Source organism: Perna viridis, chromosome 10, assembly GCF_037379345.1.
Source record: "Perna viridis isolate PV_CMFRI_1.1 ecotype Kerala chromosome 10, ASM3737934v1, whole genome shotgun sequence".
Taxonomy (NCBI): Eukaryota; Metazoa; Mollusca; class Bivalvia; order Mytilida; family Mytilidae; genus Perna; species Perna viridis.
The window spans coordinates 38,818,066-38,841,166 of NC_142454.1; the positions used below are offsets into that span (position 1 = coordinate 38,818,066).

The 23,101-nt window shown below is 34.1% G+C and overlaps 2 protein-coding genes across 2 annotated transcripts; both read right to left on the minus strand.

Moving 5' to 3' along the window:
* Window positions 1-508: 508 nt before the first annotated feature.
* Window positions 509-19,482, minus strand: LOC148605692 (stomatin-like). Its single transcript, XM_088547679.1, has 8 exons — window positions 19,160-19,482; window positions 11,137-11,270; window positions 8,336-8,408; window positions 7,588-7,670; window positions 5,837-6,040; window positions 4,933-4,988; window positions 3,581-3,659; window positions 509-3,197 (listed from the first exon to the last, which is right to left on the minus strand). Exons 1-8 carry the CDS (start codon window positions 19,170-19,172, stop codon window positions 3,009-3,011), a joined length of 831 nt encoding a protein of 276 aa, XP_088403805.1. The 5' UTR covers window positions 19,173-19,482; the 3' UTR covers window positions 509-3,008.
* Window positions 13,259-14,307, minus strand: LOC148605693 (uncharacterized). The gene has a single exon (XM_088547680.1). The coding sequence runs from the start codon at window positions 14,158-14,160 to the stop codon at window positions 13,396-13,398; it is 765 nt and encodes a 254-aa protein (XP_088403806.1). The 5' UTR covers window positions 14,161-14,307; the 3' UTR covers window positions 13,259-13,395.
* Window positions 19,483-23,101: the final 3,619 nt, after the last annotated feature.

The following is a 23,101-nucleotide window of genomic DNA, read 5'->3' on the forward strand; positions in this document are numbered from 1 at the left end:
TTAAAAATAAAACAACAACTAGATATCATTGAGATGGGAGCCATCTCTCTGAGCCCCGCTGTCAACGGTTCTCAAGAAATAGAGCGGACACAATTTGTTAAGAATGGACGAATGGACAGTACGACCGACAGACGGACCATTGATCTAGGAAGTTGTACAAACATTATGACATACCCTCTTTTATTGGTTAATATACTTGTCAAGCATAAACTTTGAAATCATAACAGTTCTCAAGATATAGAGCGGACACGATCTTTACCACAGGACATGGGGTTGTCAACTGAAACCAAAGTTTTTGACCTTGACCTTTGACCTAGGAAGTTGTACATACATTATGACACACCCTCTGGTGTTGGTTAATATACATGTTAAGTATAAAGTATGAAATCATAACGGTTCTCTAGATATACAGCGGACACCAATTTGTTACGGACGAACGGACAGACTGATCACTATAGGGCGACCCGCCTAAGGCCGGGCCCTAATAATAAAATAAATCTAAACAAAATGGACTTAAACAATTTTATTATCTTTAGAAACGAATACAAACGTAGGCAAAGATATTAAAACAACGATAAATACGAAACTATTTGATCTCAGTTTTACTTAAATACAGTTAATCATAAAACATAAGCACGAAAGATCCATGATGCAAATGGTAGGAGTGAACCCAAACAAATCAAAAGGGAGATCTTGAGTGAAAAGGCGGGTGCTAATGGCATTTTTTTATTGGTTTTGTTTTGCCACCCCCAACCTCACCCACCCTATCCCCCCCCCCAAAAAAAAATTAATCCCGAAACCAACAAAATTAATAAGTCATCTTAGAGTAAATCTGATACAAGCAAAATTAATTCGAATAAGTCAAGCCCTCTCTCCAACTTAATGAAGCGAGCGGAATATTCGGGTTTACAAGTAAAATTGACCAGAAACATAATACACATAGTACATAATAGAATATAAGTACACGAAACACATTCTCTAAAAAAAAACGAAAAAAAAAAAAAACTCAAAACAATCAACTTTATTTAATTGCAGATGATAAGTTTCGTTTATTGATGTGTTCTTCTAATTTAAAACCTCTTTTTTGTATTTTCGAGTTCATTTGAATATCGTTTAGGCTAAAAACCACTAATTCCACTTCCCATAGGCTTCTATGCTAATTTCACAATATTCAATGGCTTCTCTGGACTTTACCTTAACTTTAACCTGCAGAGGACTATATATCAGCATGATTCTACATATGTCAGCTTACAATCCTCAGAATGGCATGTGGGGTTAGCAGACTTGCAGTGCAGTACTGGTCACCGGAAGTGAAGTGTCTATAAATAGCATGGGAAATCCCAGTGTTTTCACAAGATAGGGGTATATTTAGAAATCATTATGGAGATTAGGCTTCACATCGCAAGAAGCAAAATGCACCTATAAAATGTACAGAAATGTTTTTCCTTTCAGAAACTGTTTAATTTTTTTTAAATGAGATGAGAACTTTTTTCACAGCACTATGAGGAACAGGGGTAATTTCTGCGTAGGACTATTTTTGCGTACGTTCCAAATGCTCATTGGTTGAATTGGTGGTCTGTAACCTAAACTTAGTGGGTTTTTTTTCATGAGAAATGTTTCAATCATAAATCACCCTGCACAATTCTTATAATTAACTGTACTTAATATCAATAAAAGTATAGATATGTTAAGGATTTACACTAATATTGATTGCACTGTTATTTCTTGTAACTAAAGCACATTGAAATTCAGCACTTACTATTACATGTATAAATAGCAAATTGAAGGCCCGAAAGCAGGGCCGGGTTTTCTGAGTGGGGGTGCGAACTGATCACTGATAAGCAATTTTACTTGCTTATCAGGTATGATTTCTCTCTAATTACTGGCTAAGATTTAAATCAAAGTTGTTTTTTTTAGAGGGGGGCGATCGCATCATCCCATCCTCCCTTGGCTACGGCCTTGGGAAGAACACTTATGCATACATATTTGATCTAAAAGAAAACAATTTAGAAGGTAATATTTAAATATTCATCTATATAATACCCGTAGGCAAAAATTGGTGTTTTAAACCTTGTTAAGAAAACAAAGTCCAAAAACCGAAACGACTACATGTAACATTCAAATCAGTACTGATTTAAACTAATTTGCTTCAAAGCAAAAAAAAAATTCAGAATAAGCCCCAATTATTGTCACTTCCTTCATACAAATAAAACAAATTACGGTCATCAATTCATTTTGAGTACCTTGAATGCCTCTTCCGATGCTATTTTGAAGATTTTATGTAAATATGTGACAGTCAGAGCTCAGTTATTACACAGGAAAGATGTTCTTCACTAAATAAGTCAAACTGTAAATTCATAAATTATTGCATGCAATACTTTTTTAAACTTTTTTCATTGAAGTCAATATTTCAATTTGAATCTTTGACAATTTGAGATTATAATCCCAAATTAGTTAGGTTAAAAATTCCATAATAGAAATTTTGATTATTGCAATTTTACATAAGTCACATCTTTGCAATACATGTAATAAAAATGCAATAATTTCTGAACTTCCAGTATGCCAACTACCTAACAGGCAATATTTATGTACTGAATGAATTTTTGACTGGGCCCAGGGATCTACTGTAGGACTTAAGACATTCATGGCTTTGGACCCTCATCATGTCATATACTGGCCTCACTGAGCAACCATTTGGTTTTAAATTTAAAGTATAAAGCCAGAGCTAGAAATCTTTGGTAAAATTATCCAAGGTTAAGCCTAAGTTATGGTCATGTAACAGAGGTCTAAAGCTAAAGTAAAAGCAAAATGGCTAGGAAAGAAATTCTATAGGAACAGATTGATTTCCATTGATCAATAAAATTAAGTGGTTGCTCCTTTAGGGTCTTAATTTGTTGGTAGTCTGAGTATCACAATATAAAAAAAGAAAGTAAAGTTACAAGAAAAATACAAAATTTAACAATTATAACAGACTTTGCAGTAACATTTCAAATGAAATATTTAAAGTCTTATTTTGCTCCCAATCCTTTCAGAAGATCTATCGGCAGTGGGAAAACAATTGTGGAATTTTTCTCAGCAGAGATTGCACTCAATGTCTGCAGATATCTGAGCTGAATGGCAGCTGGTGACTGGGCCATGACGTCAGCGGCATCCTTCAGAGCACGTGATGCACGCTGTTCTCCTTCAGCAGCCAAAACCTAAAAAGAATAAAATTAAAAAAGGACTTAAAAATTCAGTTGATTAATAACAGTCTACTATATAGGTAGACTAGATCAGATTTTTTTCAGAGAGGGTTTGTTTCATGGAAAGGATTTTAATGTGACTGGGTGGTAGGTCTAAAACAGACCAAAATAGGGTTTAGAAATATACAGGGATTTCCAGGCTATTTCGATCAGTTCTGCTAATAAGAATACACGAAGTTAACCAAAGGGGAGTTTTCCAAACACCTGCACTCCACCCCCTGTATTCCCACACAGCCCTTATCAGAGCTTCCCAATAACCCTGCTCAACAAACAAACGTGGTCATTATAGATTAAAAAACAAAATTACAATGTACAGGTAGAACCAATGAAGCGTTTACCTTAGCGCGGGCTTCTCTTGCTGCTTCAGCCTCCGCAGCCATTGCTCTCTGTAACTGAACCGGAAGTCGGACATCTTTACTGCAAGGAGAGAGATTTTGGAAAATCATTGAAACGCAAAAAAAAAAAGAATCATTGATTATTCACGGTAAAAGAAGTCTGGCAAAGATTAACAAAACGACCAGACACTGTTGAACTCAAAGGGACCTGTGATGTTTATAGACAACGCTGTCTTGAACAGAGTGTGGTGGATTATAAGATAAACTCTTTTGGGCTTTCACTGGCACAAGTGAGTATGCACACATTCCACGTTCACTTTAAGAAATAAATATATTGACTATATCACTAACAAAAGCAGGACATGTAGAAGTTAATGATAACTGAAACATGGTTGAAGTACTTGGAGCTTTGGCTTACAAGAAGCTTAATATACATGTAAACAAGTACATGTATAATAAAAAGCTTTACGACATTAGACAATTAAACTCTGTTCACTTGAGGCAAGTATGGACACAATATTAGTGTTTGGACACACTTTTAACATAGGAACTGATAGTTCATTATGGACATAACAACTCATTCCGATACTGTAACAATATTGCACAGTATTTTGAAATTCAATTTAGAACCAAATTTCTACTTCAGGCCAATCAGGATACTTTCATGAATCCCTTTGTAACTCATTACCTCAAAAACAGTAAATGATAAAGTTAATGCTTTTAAAGCTCAGGTAGTGGCAGGGATTTTCATATGGAATCTAATAAAACAAAATTGCAAAGTTGCAAAAAAAAGTAAAAAAAAAACCAGACTTTGGTCCCTTATAACTTGGAAACCGTAAGAGATATCTGAAATCTGACTGAAATATGTAGGCAGGGATTTTCATGAGAATACTACAAATAAAAATTCAATATCAAGACCAGACATAAACAAGTTTATTTTTAGGGTATGGCCCCACTTTGCCACCCCAATAGACTGTCAATGCTAAATGCTATTTAAACTTAAAAAACTCAGTCAAAATTGACTGAGAAGTAAACTTTCTATACAAAAACCCTTTTTTACCCCTTTGACCCTTTTTGCAGAACGGTATGGGGAAGTGAACCCATTTTAAATAGCAAGCTTTCACGAGCAGCAAGTAACAATATATCAATCTATCAATCTATCAGAATTTCATGACATTTGGTCCACTACAACTAGAGTTATGTTACAAAAATGAAAATATAACATTATCGACGACGACAATGATGACAATATCGTATTACAATTTACATGATACGACCGCATTTTTGCAGTCCTATAAAATGTGTAGAAAGATACTTAATATGACCACTATAAATTGCTCTACTACTGGACTTACATTTCAACTCTCTCTACTTTGATTCCCCAGGGGTCTGTAGATTCATCCAAGATAGACTAAATAAATAAAAGAGTATTTTAAGAAGAAAGACCTTGACAGAACGTCATCAGTATCTTATGCAAAATATAGACCATTACAAGTACCAAGTACATTTATGTAGAATTTTTTAGGGAGGGCAAAGTTCGTTTTACATCCCCCTCTTTGAAACTTTCCGTTATATTAAGGTATACAATGTATGTGCGCCCCCTCTCTTCTCCACTTATAACCTCTATGTGGATATGTCAAATCGACAGTATACATTTTGCACTTTACTTCTGAAATGGAACCTTAAAGGGGACACTTTTATCTTGTTAAAGGAAAAAAATGGAAAGTATAAAAAGTTACAGTTAAAAAATCAAACTGTATGACCTTTAAAAGAGGACCCCTGGATATGCATATACTATTTATGGTGACAACAAGTGTATTTAAAAGAATGGTTATCAAAACCCAAAGCCCACGAAGGCTCAAACTATTTCTATGATTATTCAAGCAGTCTTTTCAAATTCATGCATGATGACAAAATCCTATAAAATTCATTTATTTCAAAATTCAGAAACAATTACATACCTCATCACCAATTTTAGTGGTCATTTTTGAAATAAAAATTATTAAGATTGCATGAAATTGGCACTTTGCAAGAGTTATCATTCTTGATTTGTTTAATCTTAGTGGGAGACAAATGTATGGTTTTCTAAAAAAAAATTGGAACTGTATATATAGAACTACAGTAAGCATACATAAATATATGTCGTATGTAGATTGAAAAAAAAAATCGTTTGTTTGTTGCTTTTCACCATGTACATGTTTCATTTCTGATATTGGCAGAATCTGAATTTTACATGGATTAGTACTTAAACCCCCTTACCTGCATGGTATGAGCGATGGAGTCTCTGTCGGTCAAAATTTCAGCCATGTTTTTGGTTCCCAGTACATTTCTCAAAGTGGTTGCTGCCAACAATCTTGTAGAGTTGTTAGCGTTTTCAACATTACAGACAGACATGGACGGGTCGAAAATTCTACTGTAGATGACTGCGTCGACGGCAACAGTCACAGAGTCTTTGGTCAAGATCTGTAATGAATTACTTGGTAGTTTTATCATTTTGTCCCAAACACTTTACTTTTATTTAAAAAAAAAATGTTAAGGAATTTCACAATTTTAAAACAATTCAGTAAGAAGCTATCCGCTAAAGATCACAGGTTTTTTTTATTTCCTGGGTTTTTAATAGACACCCAATTTGTTTCAGATTTATTTTATTTCATTTTTTATTAAATCAGCATTAATTTGAAATGAATGAATTCTGTCATCTGTAAAGGTTTTCTATATAATAAGTATACAAGTACCGTTGATAAAGCACTCTATTTATCAAACTAATATGGACAATTTGGATTTGCAACTTCAACTGCCCTAAAACCAGGCTAAAATATCATAATTATAGAGAATGACAAAGAACACTATTTGAACTGGATTTACATTTATATTTCTTGGACCGTTAGAGAAGAGACTTGGAACTGCAACATTTACCAGTATATGAATCAAGGGCGTTTACCTGTATAAGCGAAAAGGGTTCGTGGGGGACCCGTGGGTCTTGGGCCGAAACCCAACTCCCATTTGATGAAAAACTACAATAATTTTAGGCAAAACTTGGGCAAATCTGAGCAAATAAAAGCCTAAATCCCCTTTTTTCTGTAACCCCTCTGAAACTCTCCTTTTTTCAAAATCTCTAGGTCCGCCCTGTATGTACATGTATATACCCACGAGTCTGATTCTCACATAGAAATGTATTTGACACATAAAAAATGTTACACCAACAATGAGACAGCTGTGTTTATTATATAAATCATTACTGTGGTCCATTATAAAACACAATATTTATAGCAACACATGCATTTTAACCATTGTAATAGGTCTTGACGATTGTATACATAGTTTTATACACGAAGTTGCTTTTCTATCTACATTTCTTTAAATGAGTTTATATATAATACAATGTTTTACTCAATTATCCCACACTTAATGAGAAGATCTGTTCTGGGTTACAGTACTATTTACCACTGTGCTAGCTTATAGAGGATGCAAAAAATCACAAGGCATCATCACTACTGATTGCAAATTCGCGAAGCTCTTGACGATACGCTGTACCAATTTGCAGTCTGAAAGATGTGTGGTTTACTACAGACTGTGGCTGAGGCATAAAATATTTGACAATAACGATCGATGTCTCGTTGGAAAAGGAAAGTCTCAGTGAAACGGATGGGGCCCATTGCAACGAGCGATCATGACTTTCCGATCAATTTAAGATAGTATCGATTGTATTCTTTCGCCCTTAACCTTCGTATTTATTAAACTTGAGGAAATGAACACATGCATACATGTAATGACTACAAGTTTTTAATATTTTCGCAGATATCAAATGGTTTACTACAGACTGTGGCTGAGGCATAAAATATTTGACAAAGCAAATAAACACATTTTGTGAAAGACTTTGGTCATATTCCATTTCGTTCGGAACCATTTGACCATTCCAGAAACAGTAAAACTGAAAAATAATCCCCTTAATCAATCGGAACTATTCGGCCATTTCCCCTACAGTAAGAATAACGGATTCCGTTTCTTACCTCTTGAGGTGGTATATCAAAAGATACTGTTCTAAGGTCAACCTTCTTAAACTCATCTATACATGGCAGAATGAAAAACATACCTATAAAACAGAAATTAATAATAATTATTCTTCGTCGTTTAAAATCACGCTATAATTACCAAAATATGTTTTCGCTTATTTAGTACAAATTTGTAAGATGATATTAGATTTTAAGGCTGTATCATGAATCACTCATATATGTACTTACTCAATTTAAAATTACTTGGACAGACAACAATATTCACATAATTTTTACGGTTGGCCTGGTCTATTTTTTTCTTCAAGTTATTTAGGTAAATAAACAACGAAAGTTGCAGTAACTGGGATTAGATAGGAAACGTGCACTTTATCCAATTACAGTTCAAGATGTCCCATTCAAATCAATTTTTTTTTTACAAAGAATGTTTCATATTTTCACGAATGGACCATTGAAATTCTTACTATGATGAAAATGACACATTCTCAAAGTTTTATTCCCAATCGCTGAAGTTGAGACAGCAACACTTGCCACTTTTTGCTTTGTTTTGTACAACTACGGCCGGAGCGGATCCAGACACTTTGAAAAAAGAGGTATGCCATGCAGCCGGAAGTCTTCAGAAAAAGTGGTGCATGGACATTAAATGTATTTACCATTTTTTTTGGTCAATTTTACATATGAAAATGGCAAATTTTCATATTCCCTGCAACCCCGATCCACCACTGCACGGTCATAGTTAAAAACTTACCAGGACCCTTTGCCCCTCCTGGCAGTACTCGACCTAGTCGGAATATTACAGCTCGTTCATATTCTGCAACGATCTGCAAAAGAAAATGCATTGTTTTAGTTGTATGTGTCAGAGTGCCAATCAAGGTACTCCTATCTTTCACAAGCAAGAGACCGATATCATTTGTATCATAATTCCAATGACATCGTTCAAAATAACGATCGATGTCTCGTTGGAAAAGGAAAGTCTCAGTGAAACGGATGGGACCCATTGCAACGAGCGATCATGACTTTCCGATCAATTTAAGATAGTATCGATTGTATTCTTTCGCCCTAAACCTTCGTATTTATTAAACTTGAGAAAAATGAACACATGCATACATGTAATGACTACAAGTTTTTAATATTTTCGCAGATATCAAATTGGGGAATGATAACATTTAAAAAAATTCTTGTAAACCCCTTAAAAGTACAACTTGAAACTGTAGAAATACAAAAAATAACAGAAATGTGTACTGAATCTTAGGAAAGTGGCTTATATATAATTTATAAGAGCTACAGTATGATAATTTTAACGTTCAAAACTTTTTAGGAGATTCTAAACTACATATATCATGAAAACAAAGCATTGTGCTCACGTAACCCCGAAATTAAGTTCCATTCCGCTGTAATTTAACAATGTAATGCTTTTATATTAAAATAGAAATCAAAGGCTATTTAAAAGCTATTTTTAAGCTTTTTTTTTTAAATTCACTTTCTTATTGACGCGTATTTATATTGACGTAAAAAATGTCTAGTGACCTGGAAACATTTTGGATCTAGCTTCATGCAGATAGTTTTTAACCTTCTATTAAAAAAAACAAGTCACGGACTACTTTACGTATGGTGTGCAAATGACACATTTATTCCCGAGATTTTATAAAAAGGAGGAAGGCTATAACTTGCTCGTTTTGCCCCATCTGAACGAAATTAAAAAAAAGTTCAAAACAAATGTGGGTTTAATCTTCTGTATTTATTATGCATACGTATATTATTTATTCAAGCATACACTGTTCATTAGAAAAAAAGGAAGAGATATTGGCAAACGCAACAAATGCATCATCGTATAACTTTCATAAAAATAGTGAATAGGTAACAGAAATGAACGGCCTACTGGGGCTACATGAGTATAGTTTACATACAAATATAAAATATGACCAACATTGTCAAACACTATTAACTTAAGCCGAACCATTCACTTCTAACCAAGTATCATGTTGCAAGCGCAGCATACAACTTGGAAATAGTGGACATACATCTAAAATCGACAAAATTGGATTAAGGCAACAAAAAATCACCATAAAACATGCGTTAAGTAAGTAAATGTATATTAGTGTACTTTTAGTAATGGGTTTGTTGTAGATACATGTAAGTCTATAGCTAATAATGATCATATAAGACATTTGTCACTAATCACTGTGCAAAAATTAATTTAAATAATTTCAGTAGTGGATGTGATTGTATGAATAGACATCAATCTTAGACATGCTTCAATAAAGTGTTGTTTTTTTTTTTGCAAAACTGTTCAGATTACATTACCCCTAGCACTGAAGCCTACCATTATTTTAAAATTACGTCAAACGTACAGACGACAATTTCTAGACCGTATAGTTGGCAAGAACTTTAAGATATAAACTGTGATATTTTATAAAGAGCAAAAACAAATAGCCCTTAAATAGTGCATAAAAACTAATTCATTTTGAAGAGGCTGTCCATGTAAAAATCAGGCAGATCCTATGATATTGTAGGCACAGGGCATATTTATCCCTCAGAATGTTTTGTTCCATGTAATGTTTATATCATATGTATGTCAAATAGTACAAAGAGATTTTAAAGTTCTCTTACATGTAAAAAAATAATCAGTTATCTCTCTTTTTCAATGAATTTCAATGCTTTCTATGTATTTTTTTCTCTCTTTAACCATTGCAGTTAATCAAAAACCAATGTACAACTTTCAGAAAGGATGTATTTTTGATAAGAAATGAATAAAAAATTTTGAAAACAAAATTTATCATGTGCAATCCAGTGCCAGGATTTTGAATGGACAGCCTCTTTACCTTTAATGAAATTCCTATTGCATATAAAATGTCCATTGTCATAGCAGTATTGTACATTACATTTAAACCACTTCTATTAAAGAATTTTCGACGAACGATTCATGATTTGCGATAAAATTGTGCCATATATTTTTTACATAGTCGATATATTAGTTCAATACTCATAACAAAATTACCAAGAGTAAATGTCATTTTGTGTGTGTGAACTATTACCACTTTTTTGTTTCCATGTAATTTCTAAATATGAATTCAAGGCATTCGATCGTTGGTCTGCAATGGAATCATCAGAAAATGTTTACCCCCCCCCCCCACACACACACACACCCTCGGATAGTTAGTAAAGATCGCGTGTTAAATACTAGGTGCAATTCAGATCTGTGCTGAAAAAAATATGACCTAGACAGTCATTTCTGATTCACAAATACATATAACTGTACCAGTGTGGGTCTTCGGGTTGCTCAAGTTATGTTAAATGTTAATGAAGAGCTACGTCATCAGTCACATGACACAATCGTCCCTATTTAACTTGTCTGCATAAAGAAACAATAGCCTTCCATCCAAGTTTAATGGGAATTTCTTAAAACATTTTATTTTTCTGTAAATGTCGGCAAATGGAAAAACACCTATCTTTTTTATATTATGCCACAGACTCAGGAATGTTCATTGGGTGATTAAGAGTCGTGCTTGCATTAGTAGAAATTTAAAAATGAAGCGTAACGTGTTTTACCTTGATGGTCATACAGAGTGAAAATGGGAAGAACAGTGCAACCATAAAATATGAAAGTCCCATTAAAATACATCCACAACATCCTAAACCAGAATCTCCGGCCTCCTGGTTGGCCAAATTCTGCTGAGAATAACCTGGAAAAAAAAATCACAATTTATAAGGCCAAATAAAAATATATCTGTTTCCTGCTACTCTACCTACCCTATTTTATGGTGCCTACTCTGAACATGTTATGGCCATTAAGGCTCATTCAAGGTCACCGTTAAAGTATAGATTTAACTCAATATTAAATGTTATTGAAAAATGAAAGAGTAATCAAGAGAACCTAAATTCTAGATGAAATCAATATAATGTAATCCAGGGACAACGACCAGACATGGAAAACAGACAAAAACAACAAAGAACATAAAATAACCAAATAATACATACACAGTAACAAAAGTAAATGAGCAACTCGAACTCCACTAAAGAACTGGGAGTATGGGCCAGGTGAACCGGTAGGGTAAGCGTCCTCTGTTTTTCTAGAAACACCCCCACCAGGTTGCTCATACAAAGTCGAGTCCTGGGTAGACCAAAGAGCAAAGGAAAACTGTGACACGTTGAACATTTCCCTACTTACATGTACCTTGTACCCACCATGTTTTCGTGATGGTACATGTAGTAGAAAACAATAGAATTTGTTTTGCCTAATAGAAAGTAATATATATTACATCCTCTACAAAACTAATTTAACAGGTTATCACAGATTTTTTTTCTGTTTTGACAATCTGGTGCTTGAATTACACTTGTTTAATACGAAAGAATCTGTTTATAACAATAATAATAAAGAAGTTCAAACCTCTAGTGTACTAGTATACAAACGGTATTTGGTGTATCCTTGTAATATTTATAAATATTTTAGTATCAATACAACCGGAATCCTTAATAAAATACATTGACCTTATCAATACTGAAAATGATAGCACGACTATGGTTCCAGAGATATTTAGGAGTTCCAGGCTATTATTTACTAACGTTTGTCGATAAATTTACATAAAATTAACAAAATCTTCAAACAAAGGGGTTCCAACCCCGGAGGCCCACCTTTATCCGTCACTGCCCCTTACTGTAATATAAATATCACTACAAGTTTTTTTTATCGATTCAGTGTAGTAAAAATTGATATTAAAGTTTGGAATGACTGTGTGTATTAAACACACAGTCATTCCAAACTTTAATATCAATTTTTACACTGTAAAATGATATAGATTTTTAAATATATAGGATTATTTAATTGTCTTTACGAATAGATAGCAACATCATATAGATCCATTCATACAAGTAAATATTTTTACGACAAAATCAGGTGTCCAATGGGGTATACAGGTTCTCAAGAAGCAGGGGTGGACCCGACGTACAAATATAGTATTGTGCTCCCCGAAAATTGGGGGAAAATCATGATTTTTCCCAAATTTCTTATCCAAAAATTTTCTTGCCTCGATTTCCTCGGTCATCAATTCATTTATACTTTTAACCTGAAATACTGGACCCGTCCCTGCTAAAAAAATGCATAGGAACAGCAGCGGTCATTATAAGTTGGCAACACTCAGCTATACCTGTACTACTCAGCCGTACATGTACCGTGTAATTGATTTACAGCTAGTTGAAAAAGACTAGTTCCAATTTCAATACAAATTTAGATAGGGTGTGTTCCCGTTCTGCCCACTTTTGAAATTTACAGGTAAAAATATTGTGGGCAGAATGGGAATGCAGATGTAATGACACTAATTAGAGAACAATAGATAATTACCTATAGTCTGTTTTACTGTTTGTTGGCAATTCAATGTGATTTTTTCTAGTCTTTTTAATGGCTATGTTTAGTATAACTGTTTTGTTTTTTGGAATAAGTTCATTGAAATAAGTATACACCCTGTATTGTGGTCTTAGTGCAATTCAATGTGTTTTTTCTTGTCTTTCTTCATGGCTATGTTTGGTATAACTGTTTTGTTTTTGGAAATTTCAGCTCATTAAAATAAGTATACACTCTGTATTGTGGTCTCATGTGCAACTCAATGTGTTTTTCTTGTCATTTTAAATGGCTATGTTTGGTATAACTGTTTTGTTTTTTTTTGGAAATGTCGGTTAAAATAACTATATACTCTGTATTGTGGTCTCATGTGCTTTAAAGTAGCACAAACATACAATTAGACATACTGCACTAGACTTTCATATATAAAGAACTTAAATGTCACAAATAGTATCTAAAGTCAATGTCACATATCACTCTAAATGGAGAAGGTGTGATGCTGCGTCAGCATATTGAATAAATGTGATGTTACCATGTGTGAGTCTTTCTTTCAGCTGCACTAATCTGCTGTCAATTGTACGGTACTTCTTGGTTTTTGGTCGAATAGTTCCGCCGGCGTTGTGTTGGATTTGCTTGATCTCATTTGCAGCCTGAATATCTTTGAACATACGGATAACGGTGAAGATGTTTGGATGTGCGTTGTTGACTTTTTTCTTCAATTTGTTATGCCACCCCTCTAAATGGTTTGTTGTTCTCGGACCGTCATTGCTGAAGTGGTTCCATAACTGTGGAGTACCTTCTACCCATTGTGTTGTGACGTAATCGGTAAATGTAGTAGTTCCTGGAGGTGTATCGATGTCTTCCAGTTCATTCAAGGCATTGAACCAGACATCTTCAATTTGGTCTAGTGGTACGAGTGGCAACACAGCAGCTCTTCTGACAAGTTGTTGAATGTCAACGTTGTTCTTATATGCGGGTTGTAGTCCTGTCTCTTGGGTTTTTCTCCATACGGCTTGAGTGAAATGAAAGAAACAACCTTTTATCGTCACATTTGGAAATACACTTGTAGCTGCATTATGAGCGGCAGTCTTGAAGTCCATAAAAATTGAAGTTGGTTGAAGTTGTAGCTGAAGTTGTTCCATAGTAGTTTTGAGTTGCGTGAATAATCTGAAGTAGATGTCGGTGCTTTTCCCTGGTAAAAATGCGAAGAGTAGTGGATACATTTGGTCATTCACCATGGCATGAATAGTATATATCTGCTTGAATAAAGACGAGCATGTATAGAAAGTTCCGTCACAGTATAAGGTGTTGGCATTTGCCAAAGTTAATCAAATTTTCTGATGTTGCAAAAGCAATAATGCGCATATCTTGGTTGTTATTGTTGTCGAACAGAAGAAACTCATGACCAGCTGTTGTTTGTGTTCATACACCTTCTAGTTGTATATCGGCTCTGGTAGTTGGTAATCTTGGTGTGACTTTACGTCTAGCCCTGTATAGTGTAGATTTGCAAGAATTTAAAGTTTGTAGATGTTCTACGGTCTGATGTGTGTCATCATTCCAGTTACTATCTCTGAGTTTTGTCACTTCCTCGTCATAGATTGAGGGGATTGGTTTTATTTCATCTATGCATCTCTTGCGTATGTTGTGTATTATCTGCTTAGCATTGATGTTAGCCTGGTTCTAGTTGTGGTTATGTTGATGACGTTCAAAGCCAACGGGTATGTTGTTATGGGTACTAAGTGTTGCAGGACAATCTTTAACGGTACATCTCCAATATGTCCACGGTTGTTTTTTACACTGTATATGTAGCCATTATATGCTAAATTCTGAGACCCATACTTATTTCTGATAAATTGTACTTGTATTTGTGCGTGTGCCATCCTACTGCATTGGTTTACTAATACTGCTCGGGAAGGGTGCTACATAATATATAGAGGTGCTTAGCTTGGAGTGTTTATATGAAAGCTAGCTTTGACATCAAGTCAGTGTCATGATGGTCTTTGATCTTGCTGCATTTGGTGATAAGTGCTTAGCTTGGTAGGAATTATAATTCCAAGCTTGCGTATTAATTTCGTCATTAATTTACTTTTAAAACTGAATATGAATAAATAGATAAATTTATTTTTTAATCACATAAATAATAAAATTAATGTTTAACTTAATTGGGTAGTGTAAATTTTTTATAAAATTAAATAGCTATTTACAAGCTTTCTGCACAAAAAAAAATTGCATTTCATTTTTGTAATAAACATAAAATATCTTATTATAAAAGAGGAAAATATTTATGCATCTTTTGAAATTATAAAAAGAAAATTACAACTGCATGTAAAACAAAAAAAAAGATATTTTGTTATAAAAGAAACAAATATTTATGCATCTATGTACAAATTTGAAATTATAAAAAAGATAATTAGAACTGCATGTAATATTAAAAACAGACTATAATTACCAAAACAACAACTTGTACCTGATTGTTTATTTATGACAAGTGGGCAGAATGAGAATATAATTTTTAAAAAGTGGGCAGAACGGGAACAAACCTTAGATAGGCTAGTGAGTAATTCATATAGCTCTCTAGGTAGAAATGCGCCTTAAATTATACCAATGTGTCCTACTAACTACCACAGAAAACCTCTGTGATTTTTTAGGCTGTTTTTTTTTTAAGTTTGAATAGCTGGTAGATAGTAGATGACAAATTTAAAGGTTAAGGTCAAGGTCATCATAATTGACAGCTATTAAAAGATCACACAGGTGCTCTGAGGTAGTTACATTGTAAGTAGGACACATTAATATGGGTATAATGTTGGGCATATTTCTACCAAGAGAGCTATTTAAATTACTAGTGAACCTGCAAAACTTTGTATTAAAAATAGAACTGGTCAATTTCAACTAGCTGTAAAACATCTACCCTTTAAACGTTTAGTTCTGGTGTCATGGAAGTTAATCATTATGAACATGCTTAAGTGACAATAGCTATAGGCTGTTCTATGGTTTGAACAAATAAATAGTACCTTATTGATAAATAATTTAGTTCCATCGTGAATACAATACTAAAATCTATAATCATAATTATATGGCTTTGCTGCAGCCAAACAAAAAATAAAATAATCCATATCACTTGAACTTTAGAATATGGTGAGCATACGAAAAGTTTCGCTTGACATTTAATAGAAATCAATAATTTTGTAATTCACTAACTGATATATTATACATTTTGTATTACTTTCCACAAGAGACTCAAAAGCAAACTAATATATGTGTGTGTGTGTGTTAGTTGGGTTTTTTTGCAAGAAAAATACGCATATAAACAATAATGGGATAAAAAGGCCCTATCTTGGGGAGAAAGATTAGTTTATCTCAAACGAAATGCCCCAGGGTCCGAACCCACGGCCGTCCCACTTCTGAAATCATGCTTACTTCCGGTTACTGTGTAGCTATGCATTTCTACCCTAATAAGCTTGTAATAGGCAGACTAACATGTATTTCCAGGACTCGCACAGATAAATACCATACTTTTGTTGACGGCGAGTAAAAGAGTCTTGTAAGAGCTCAGAAAACTATCATTAATTTTAATTAAATGTAATCAAGTTTACTGCTATGTAAACCATGTAATCAAAGAAAAAAATAATTTGAACAAACAAACAAGTATTCATTTTTGCAATATATATTGACACAATTCTTAACAGTTAATACATCCGCAACCCTCCATGGGCTTATGTTAACTTTTTTAGTCAAATAATCAGATTACCGTAATTCACTAATTGAGGCTAAAAACCACTAATTCCACTTTCCATAGGCTTCTATGCTAATTTCACAATATTCAATGGCTTCTCTGGACTTTACCTTAACTTTAACCTGCAGAGGACTATATATCAGCATGATTCTACATATGTCAGCTCACAATCCTCAGAATGGCATGTGGGGTTAGCAGACTTGCAGTGCAGTACTGGTCACCGGAAGTGAAGGGTCTATAAATAGCATGGGAAATCCCAGTGTTTTCACAAGATAGGGGTATATTTAAAAATCATTATGGAGATTAGGCTTCACATCACAAGAAGCAAAATGCACCTATAAAATGTACAGAAATGTTTTTCCTTTCAGAAACTGTTTAAATTTTTTAAATAAGATGAGAACTTTTTTCACAGCACTATGAGGAACAGGGGTAATTTCTGCGTAGGACTATTTTTGCGTACGTTCCAAATGCTCATTGGTTGAATTGGTGGTCTGTAACCTTGAAGAGGAAACTGATATTATAAAACAGGTAGTATACCACAATGAGTTGATCCAAAAACAGTTTCGGAGATACTGAAGAGTAATACATGTATAACAAAAAAAATACGAAAATGACAGCTAATGCAGCTTTAAATGTTGAGTAAGAGTTGTGGATAATGCAACAAACCAAGTTCTGCTGAAAAATGCCCAACTTCAAACCACCGTTATTTCTTTATCTTTGGTTCAAACATAAATTATTAAAAATGTGAAAATGTGCACATCTCCATATGATAATCTAACACCCCATTAAGTTTCATAACAATCATGCAAGTCGTTAGGGAGGAGCTGCGAACAACGTACGAGATCATGTAAGGCTGAAAACGGGGTAGTTCAACAGTCATCATTTCTACAAAGTATTATTCAAACATTAATTAATGACAGTATGCACATCTCCATGTGGTTATATTAACATCCCACAGTTTCATAACAATGCTGCAAGCTGCTTAGAAAATAGTTTGGACAGACGGGCTGACGGACAGACAGACAGGGTGAAACAAATATACCGTGGAACTTCATTTGCAGGGGTATAATTATAATACTGATAAAATCTAGGCAGTAGTCCAAAGGAATAGCCTACACCAAAAGGAAAGTGTATATGATAAATGTCAATAACGGGCAAAAACCGGAAATTTGGAAAACCACCGCAATGGTCTTGACTTGGTACAGCGTTTCAAAATGAAAGATGGGTTAAACCAGGATTTGTGACAAACACATTATTTTTTAACTCAAATAACAAGTAATTAAAAAAAACAACATCCGTTAACAAGGACTACACTGTAGCAAATACAGTCGTATCCATTGCACCATTTAAGTACCAGACCATACAAAATTTAGACTCATAGTCTGCATAGCCTAATAGTATGATAGAGATACATGTAGTCTCATGGTAAAGATACAAGTAACCCCAACGAACAAAATATGCTATATACATGTATGCTTACTATGCTATATTTTATGATAGTCCTTTCTGTATTAAGGTCTGCATTTTTTTTTTTAGAAAACATTACATCATATTCCACTAAAATCGATCAAACAAAACCAAAGCAAGAAAGTTAACTCTTGCAAACTTATATCTCGTTAAGCGCAACAACTATGATTGTTTGTGTGGTCTGTAACTGTTTCTGAACAAGAAATAAAAAGTAAATTCCGTGGTTTTTTGACATGCATGAATCACTTCATGTCCGATTTTTATAAAGACTTGTAGCTCAAGCAAAGGGCATCAAAGGGAAGGACCGATGGGGGCTAAATTACTAAGATGATAATTATAACTGTATAAAGACTCAGAATTACGCAAGAAATAAGAATTTAGTTGCTTGAATCGGTGTTTGGTGAAGGAAATATTATAGAAGATACATGAAAGATTGGGATGCTTTCTGTACCCAAGAGAAGTGAGATATTTGGTGGAAGAAAGGTAACTTATTTTTACACATTCCGCATTGTTTGTTTGAACAGTTAAATTCCATAAATTATAGTCTGCAAAATGTCGTGTTTAGTTCAGAAAACTCTAGTGCCGGATCCAGGCGGGGGAGGGGAGGGGAATGGGTTCTTAAAACCCCTGACTGGTTAAAAAAATTCGATTTCGTCCAAAATTACGACAAAATGAACAAATAATAGTCTGGAACACCCCTTTTGAATACCTCTGGTCTGATATTCAGTCTTGAAACAGGTCTGAAAAGAATACTCATGTAAATAAGTGTAATACATTGTATTAATACCCTGCCAGCTCAGGACTTAACTTAGTACAGTAAATACCATAAAGTTGGCTATCAAGTCAGTCAAACGTGGTCATTTCAATATTGTGTGCGCGGATATAAATGTTGTCCATTATGAAGCCGCCACACCTTGTGACCGAGAGACTGACAATGTATTAATTGGTGTTTTAAATTGTTTTATTAAACAGCAAATTCTGCGATTCTAGACGACTTCTGTGTGCAGTCAACTTGTTTATTTACAATTCGTTCTTACCTTTATTCGACATCACGTTATCTTGTTAAGTTCACTCACACACTTATGAATTAACACAGATCACTCGCTGATTATTTATACAAAGGCACCCAGGTATGGCGAAATAGCCACTCTTAAGTACACACGTCTCGTGATTATGATAAAATCAATGGGAATCTCGTCGTAAAATTAATTTCCAATGTGATAATTCCTGAATTAATAAATTTATATACAATTGATGTCAGTCTCGCTTAACAGCTACGCACTGAATTTGTACATGTATGTTTTGATAAATAATGTTTATTATTTGACGGCGTCCCAAATTTTCAACCCAATTCAAGGGAGACAAATGATGGTGATTCGGAAACAAGAGGCTCACATTGTGAAAAGGGGTCAGTTTCCAGGCTATTTTTTCTATTTTATACCCAAATTAAATGTTCCAGCAAGAATAGGGTGGAATCAAACCCTCGGACCCTCTCCCTCCTTTGACGCCCCATACCCAACGTGTCTAAATACTATAAACGTTGTCGATAAATGGTTTTCACGTCATTACCTTTTTCAGGGGCGGACTCAGGCGGGGGCGAGGCGGGCGTGCGCCCCCAAAACTTTGCAAAGCATGGGTTGTCAGGGGTCGATTTAGGCGGTTATAGGTTGAAACCTTAATTCTAATTTTACCACAAAAGATATCTACATTGCACCCACATAAGAAGAATATTTCAAAAAAATAACCTTAAACAAATTTTAACTGTGCGCCTCCCCCCCCCAATCTAAAATCCTGGACCCGCTCGTTTTTTTTTTAATTAACACAAGGCCCGGCCTGTTAACCGTGTCAAATGTAGAAGTCCGACAGGTTGGCCAGGTTTTCGCTTGGAGGTTTCCACCGACCCTAATCAGTCAAAAATAATGGACCACAAGGCAGTATATTCAGTGGCGATTACCAAGAATCACCTGAAATATTTGTTTGAATATTTGTATTGCTTTAGTGCTTTATGTTCTTTGTTGTGTTTGTTTCTTTTTTCCATGTCTGGTCTTCGTTCCTGCATGGATTACTTTCTTTTGATTTCCGCTAATCTTGGTTCAGACTCTTAAACACTGCATGCATATGTAGGTTACAGACCACCAATTCAACCAATGAGCATTTGGAACGTACGCAAAAACAGTCCTACGCAGAAATTACCCCTGTTCCTTATAGTGCTGTGAAAAAAGTTCTCATCTCATTTAAAAAATTTAAACAGTTTCTGAAAGGAAAAACATTTCTGTACATTTTATAGGTGCATTTTGCTTCTTGTGATGTGAAGCCTAATCTCCATAATGATTTCTAAATATACCCCTATCTTGTGAAAACACTGGGATTTCCCATGCTATTTATAGACACTTCACTTCCGGTGACCAGTACTGCACTGCAAGTCTGCTAACCCCACATGCCATTCTGAGGATTATGAGCTGACATATGTAGAATCATACTGAGATAGAGTCCTCTGCAGGTTAAAGTTAAGGTAAAGTCCAGAGAAGCCATTGAATATTGTGAAATAAGCATAGAAGCCTATGGGAAGTGGAATTAGTGGTTTTTAGCCTTAAGCTTAGGCCATGGCAAAATGAAAAGTTTCTTTGAATAGCTTTAAACTACTTGAAGATCTTGTAAACTTTGCTATGAGAGGAATACACTACAAAAATCCTCCAATATATGCATTTTTTTAAGTTATAGGTCCACATTATGGAAAATTGGTCCTTTTGGCTGAATTTTATGTCCTATCTTGTGAAAAGTGTAGAAAATTTAGTAAAAATATCAAATATTTAACTTTGAGGGCTATATTTACCTTAATATGGTGGTAATCAGCACTTGAAATCAAGTTTTGTGTAAATTTGAGCAAAAATTTGATTAGAAATGAGGAAAAACTCACTTTCATTACTGTGGTTAAGGACATATAAGCATTTCCCTATGGCAACATGGAAAATCCATTTTTGAGTACTTTTTTTGCTTTAGGTGCCCTTTACTTGTCATGTTTTATTGTGAAAACACTGTATTTACAAATTTAAAGCCAAAGATATCACCTTTTGCGAAAATTTAAAGATTTAGGGTTTTTGACATGTGATCAAGAAAAAGGGAGAGGCATGTCAGACATAAATTTTTAAAAATAGACCAATTTTTCAGAAAATGACTATTATTAAAGGCTATCTCTTTATTAATATTGTTAAAAAAACAAGTTGTGATTGATTTTTTTTATTTGAAAAGTCAGAAAAAGTTCTTTGCAAATATTTAATGCATTTAAGTATGGTAGAATATTGTCACTTTTTTGCTCGCACAACTTGGTTACCCCATATTTAAAAATCAAATATTTAAAAAAGTGCTTGTCACATTTCACTGAAACTTTGCAAATGCATTCAGTATGTGTATAGGAAGATACTTGTATAGTTATTAATTTTTTCTAAGACAGAAAGTGACTCTTTAGCTTAGGCCATGGCAAAATGAAAAGTTTCTTTGAATAGCTTTAAACTACTTGAAGATCTTGTAAACTTTGCTATGAGAGGAATACACTACAAAAATCCTTCAATATATGCATTTTTTTAAGTTATAGGTCCAAATTATGGAAAATTGGTCTTTTTGGCTGAATTTTATGTCCTATCTTGTGAAAAGTGTAGAAAATTTAGTAAAAATATCAAATATTTAACTTTGAGGGCTATATTTACCTTAATATGGTGGTAATCAGCACTTGAAATCAAGTTTTGTGTAAATTTGAGCAAAAATTTGATTAGAAATGAGGAAAAACTCACTTTCATTACTGTGGTTAAGGACATATAAGCATTTCCCTATGGCAACATGGAAAATCCATTTTTGAGTACTTTTTTTGCTTTAGGTGCCCTTTACTTGTCATGTTTTATTGTGAAAACACTGTATTTACAAATTTAAAGCCAAAGATATCACCTTTTGCGAAAATTTAAAGATTTAGGGTTTTTGACATGTGATCAAGAAAAAGGGAGAGGCATGTCATACATAAATTTTTAAAAATAGACCAATTTTTCAGAAAATGACTATTATTAAAGGCTATCTCTTTATTAATATTGTTAAAAAAACAAGTTGTGATTGATTTTTTTTATTTGAAAAGTCAGAAAAAGTTCTTTGCAAATATTTAATGCATTTAAGTATGGTAGAATATTGTCACTTTTTTGCTCTCGCAACTTGGTTACCCTATATTTAAAAATCAAATATTTAAAAAAGTGCTTGTCACATTTCACTGAAACTTTGCAAATGCATTCAGTATGTGTATAGGAAGATACTTGTATAGTTATTAATTTTTTCTAAGACAAAAAGTGACTCTTTAGGTTACAGACCACCAATTCAACCAAATTGAATGAGCATTTGGAACGTACGCAAAAACAGTCCTACGCAGAAATTACCCCTGTTCCTCATAGTGCTGTGAAAAAAAGTTCTCATCTCATTTAAAAAATTTAAACAGTTTCTGAAAGGAAAAACATTTCTGTACATTTTATAGGTGCATTTTGCTTCTTGTGATGTGAAGCCTAATCTCCATAATGATTTCTAAATATACCCCTATCTTGTGAAAACACTGGGATTTCCCATGCTATTTATAGACACTTCACTTCCGGTGACCAGTACTGCACTGCAAGTCTGCTAACCCCACATGCCATTCTGAGGATTGTGAGCTGACATATGTAGAATCATACTGATATATAGTCCTCTGCAGGTTAAAGTTAAGGTAAAGTCCAGAGAAGCCATTGAATATTGTGAAATTAGCATAGAAGCCTATGGGAAGTGGAATTAGTGGTTTTTAGCCTGTATACACACAAAAATACATTATTGTCATAAATTTTCAAATTCATTAAATAGGGGTACCTATATGGCAAAAAAAAATGTCTGAGAGTGAGTTGTTTGAAATCAGCTCGATAACGTGGACTGCGAAAGTAACAGATTTTTTGAGAGGACATATTACGCGGGAACCATTT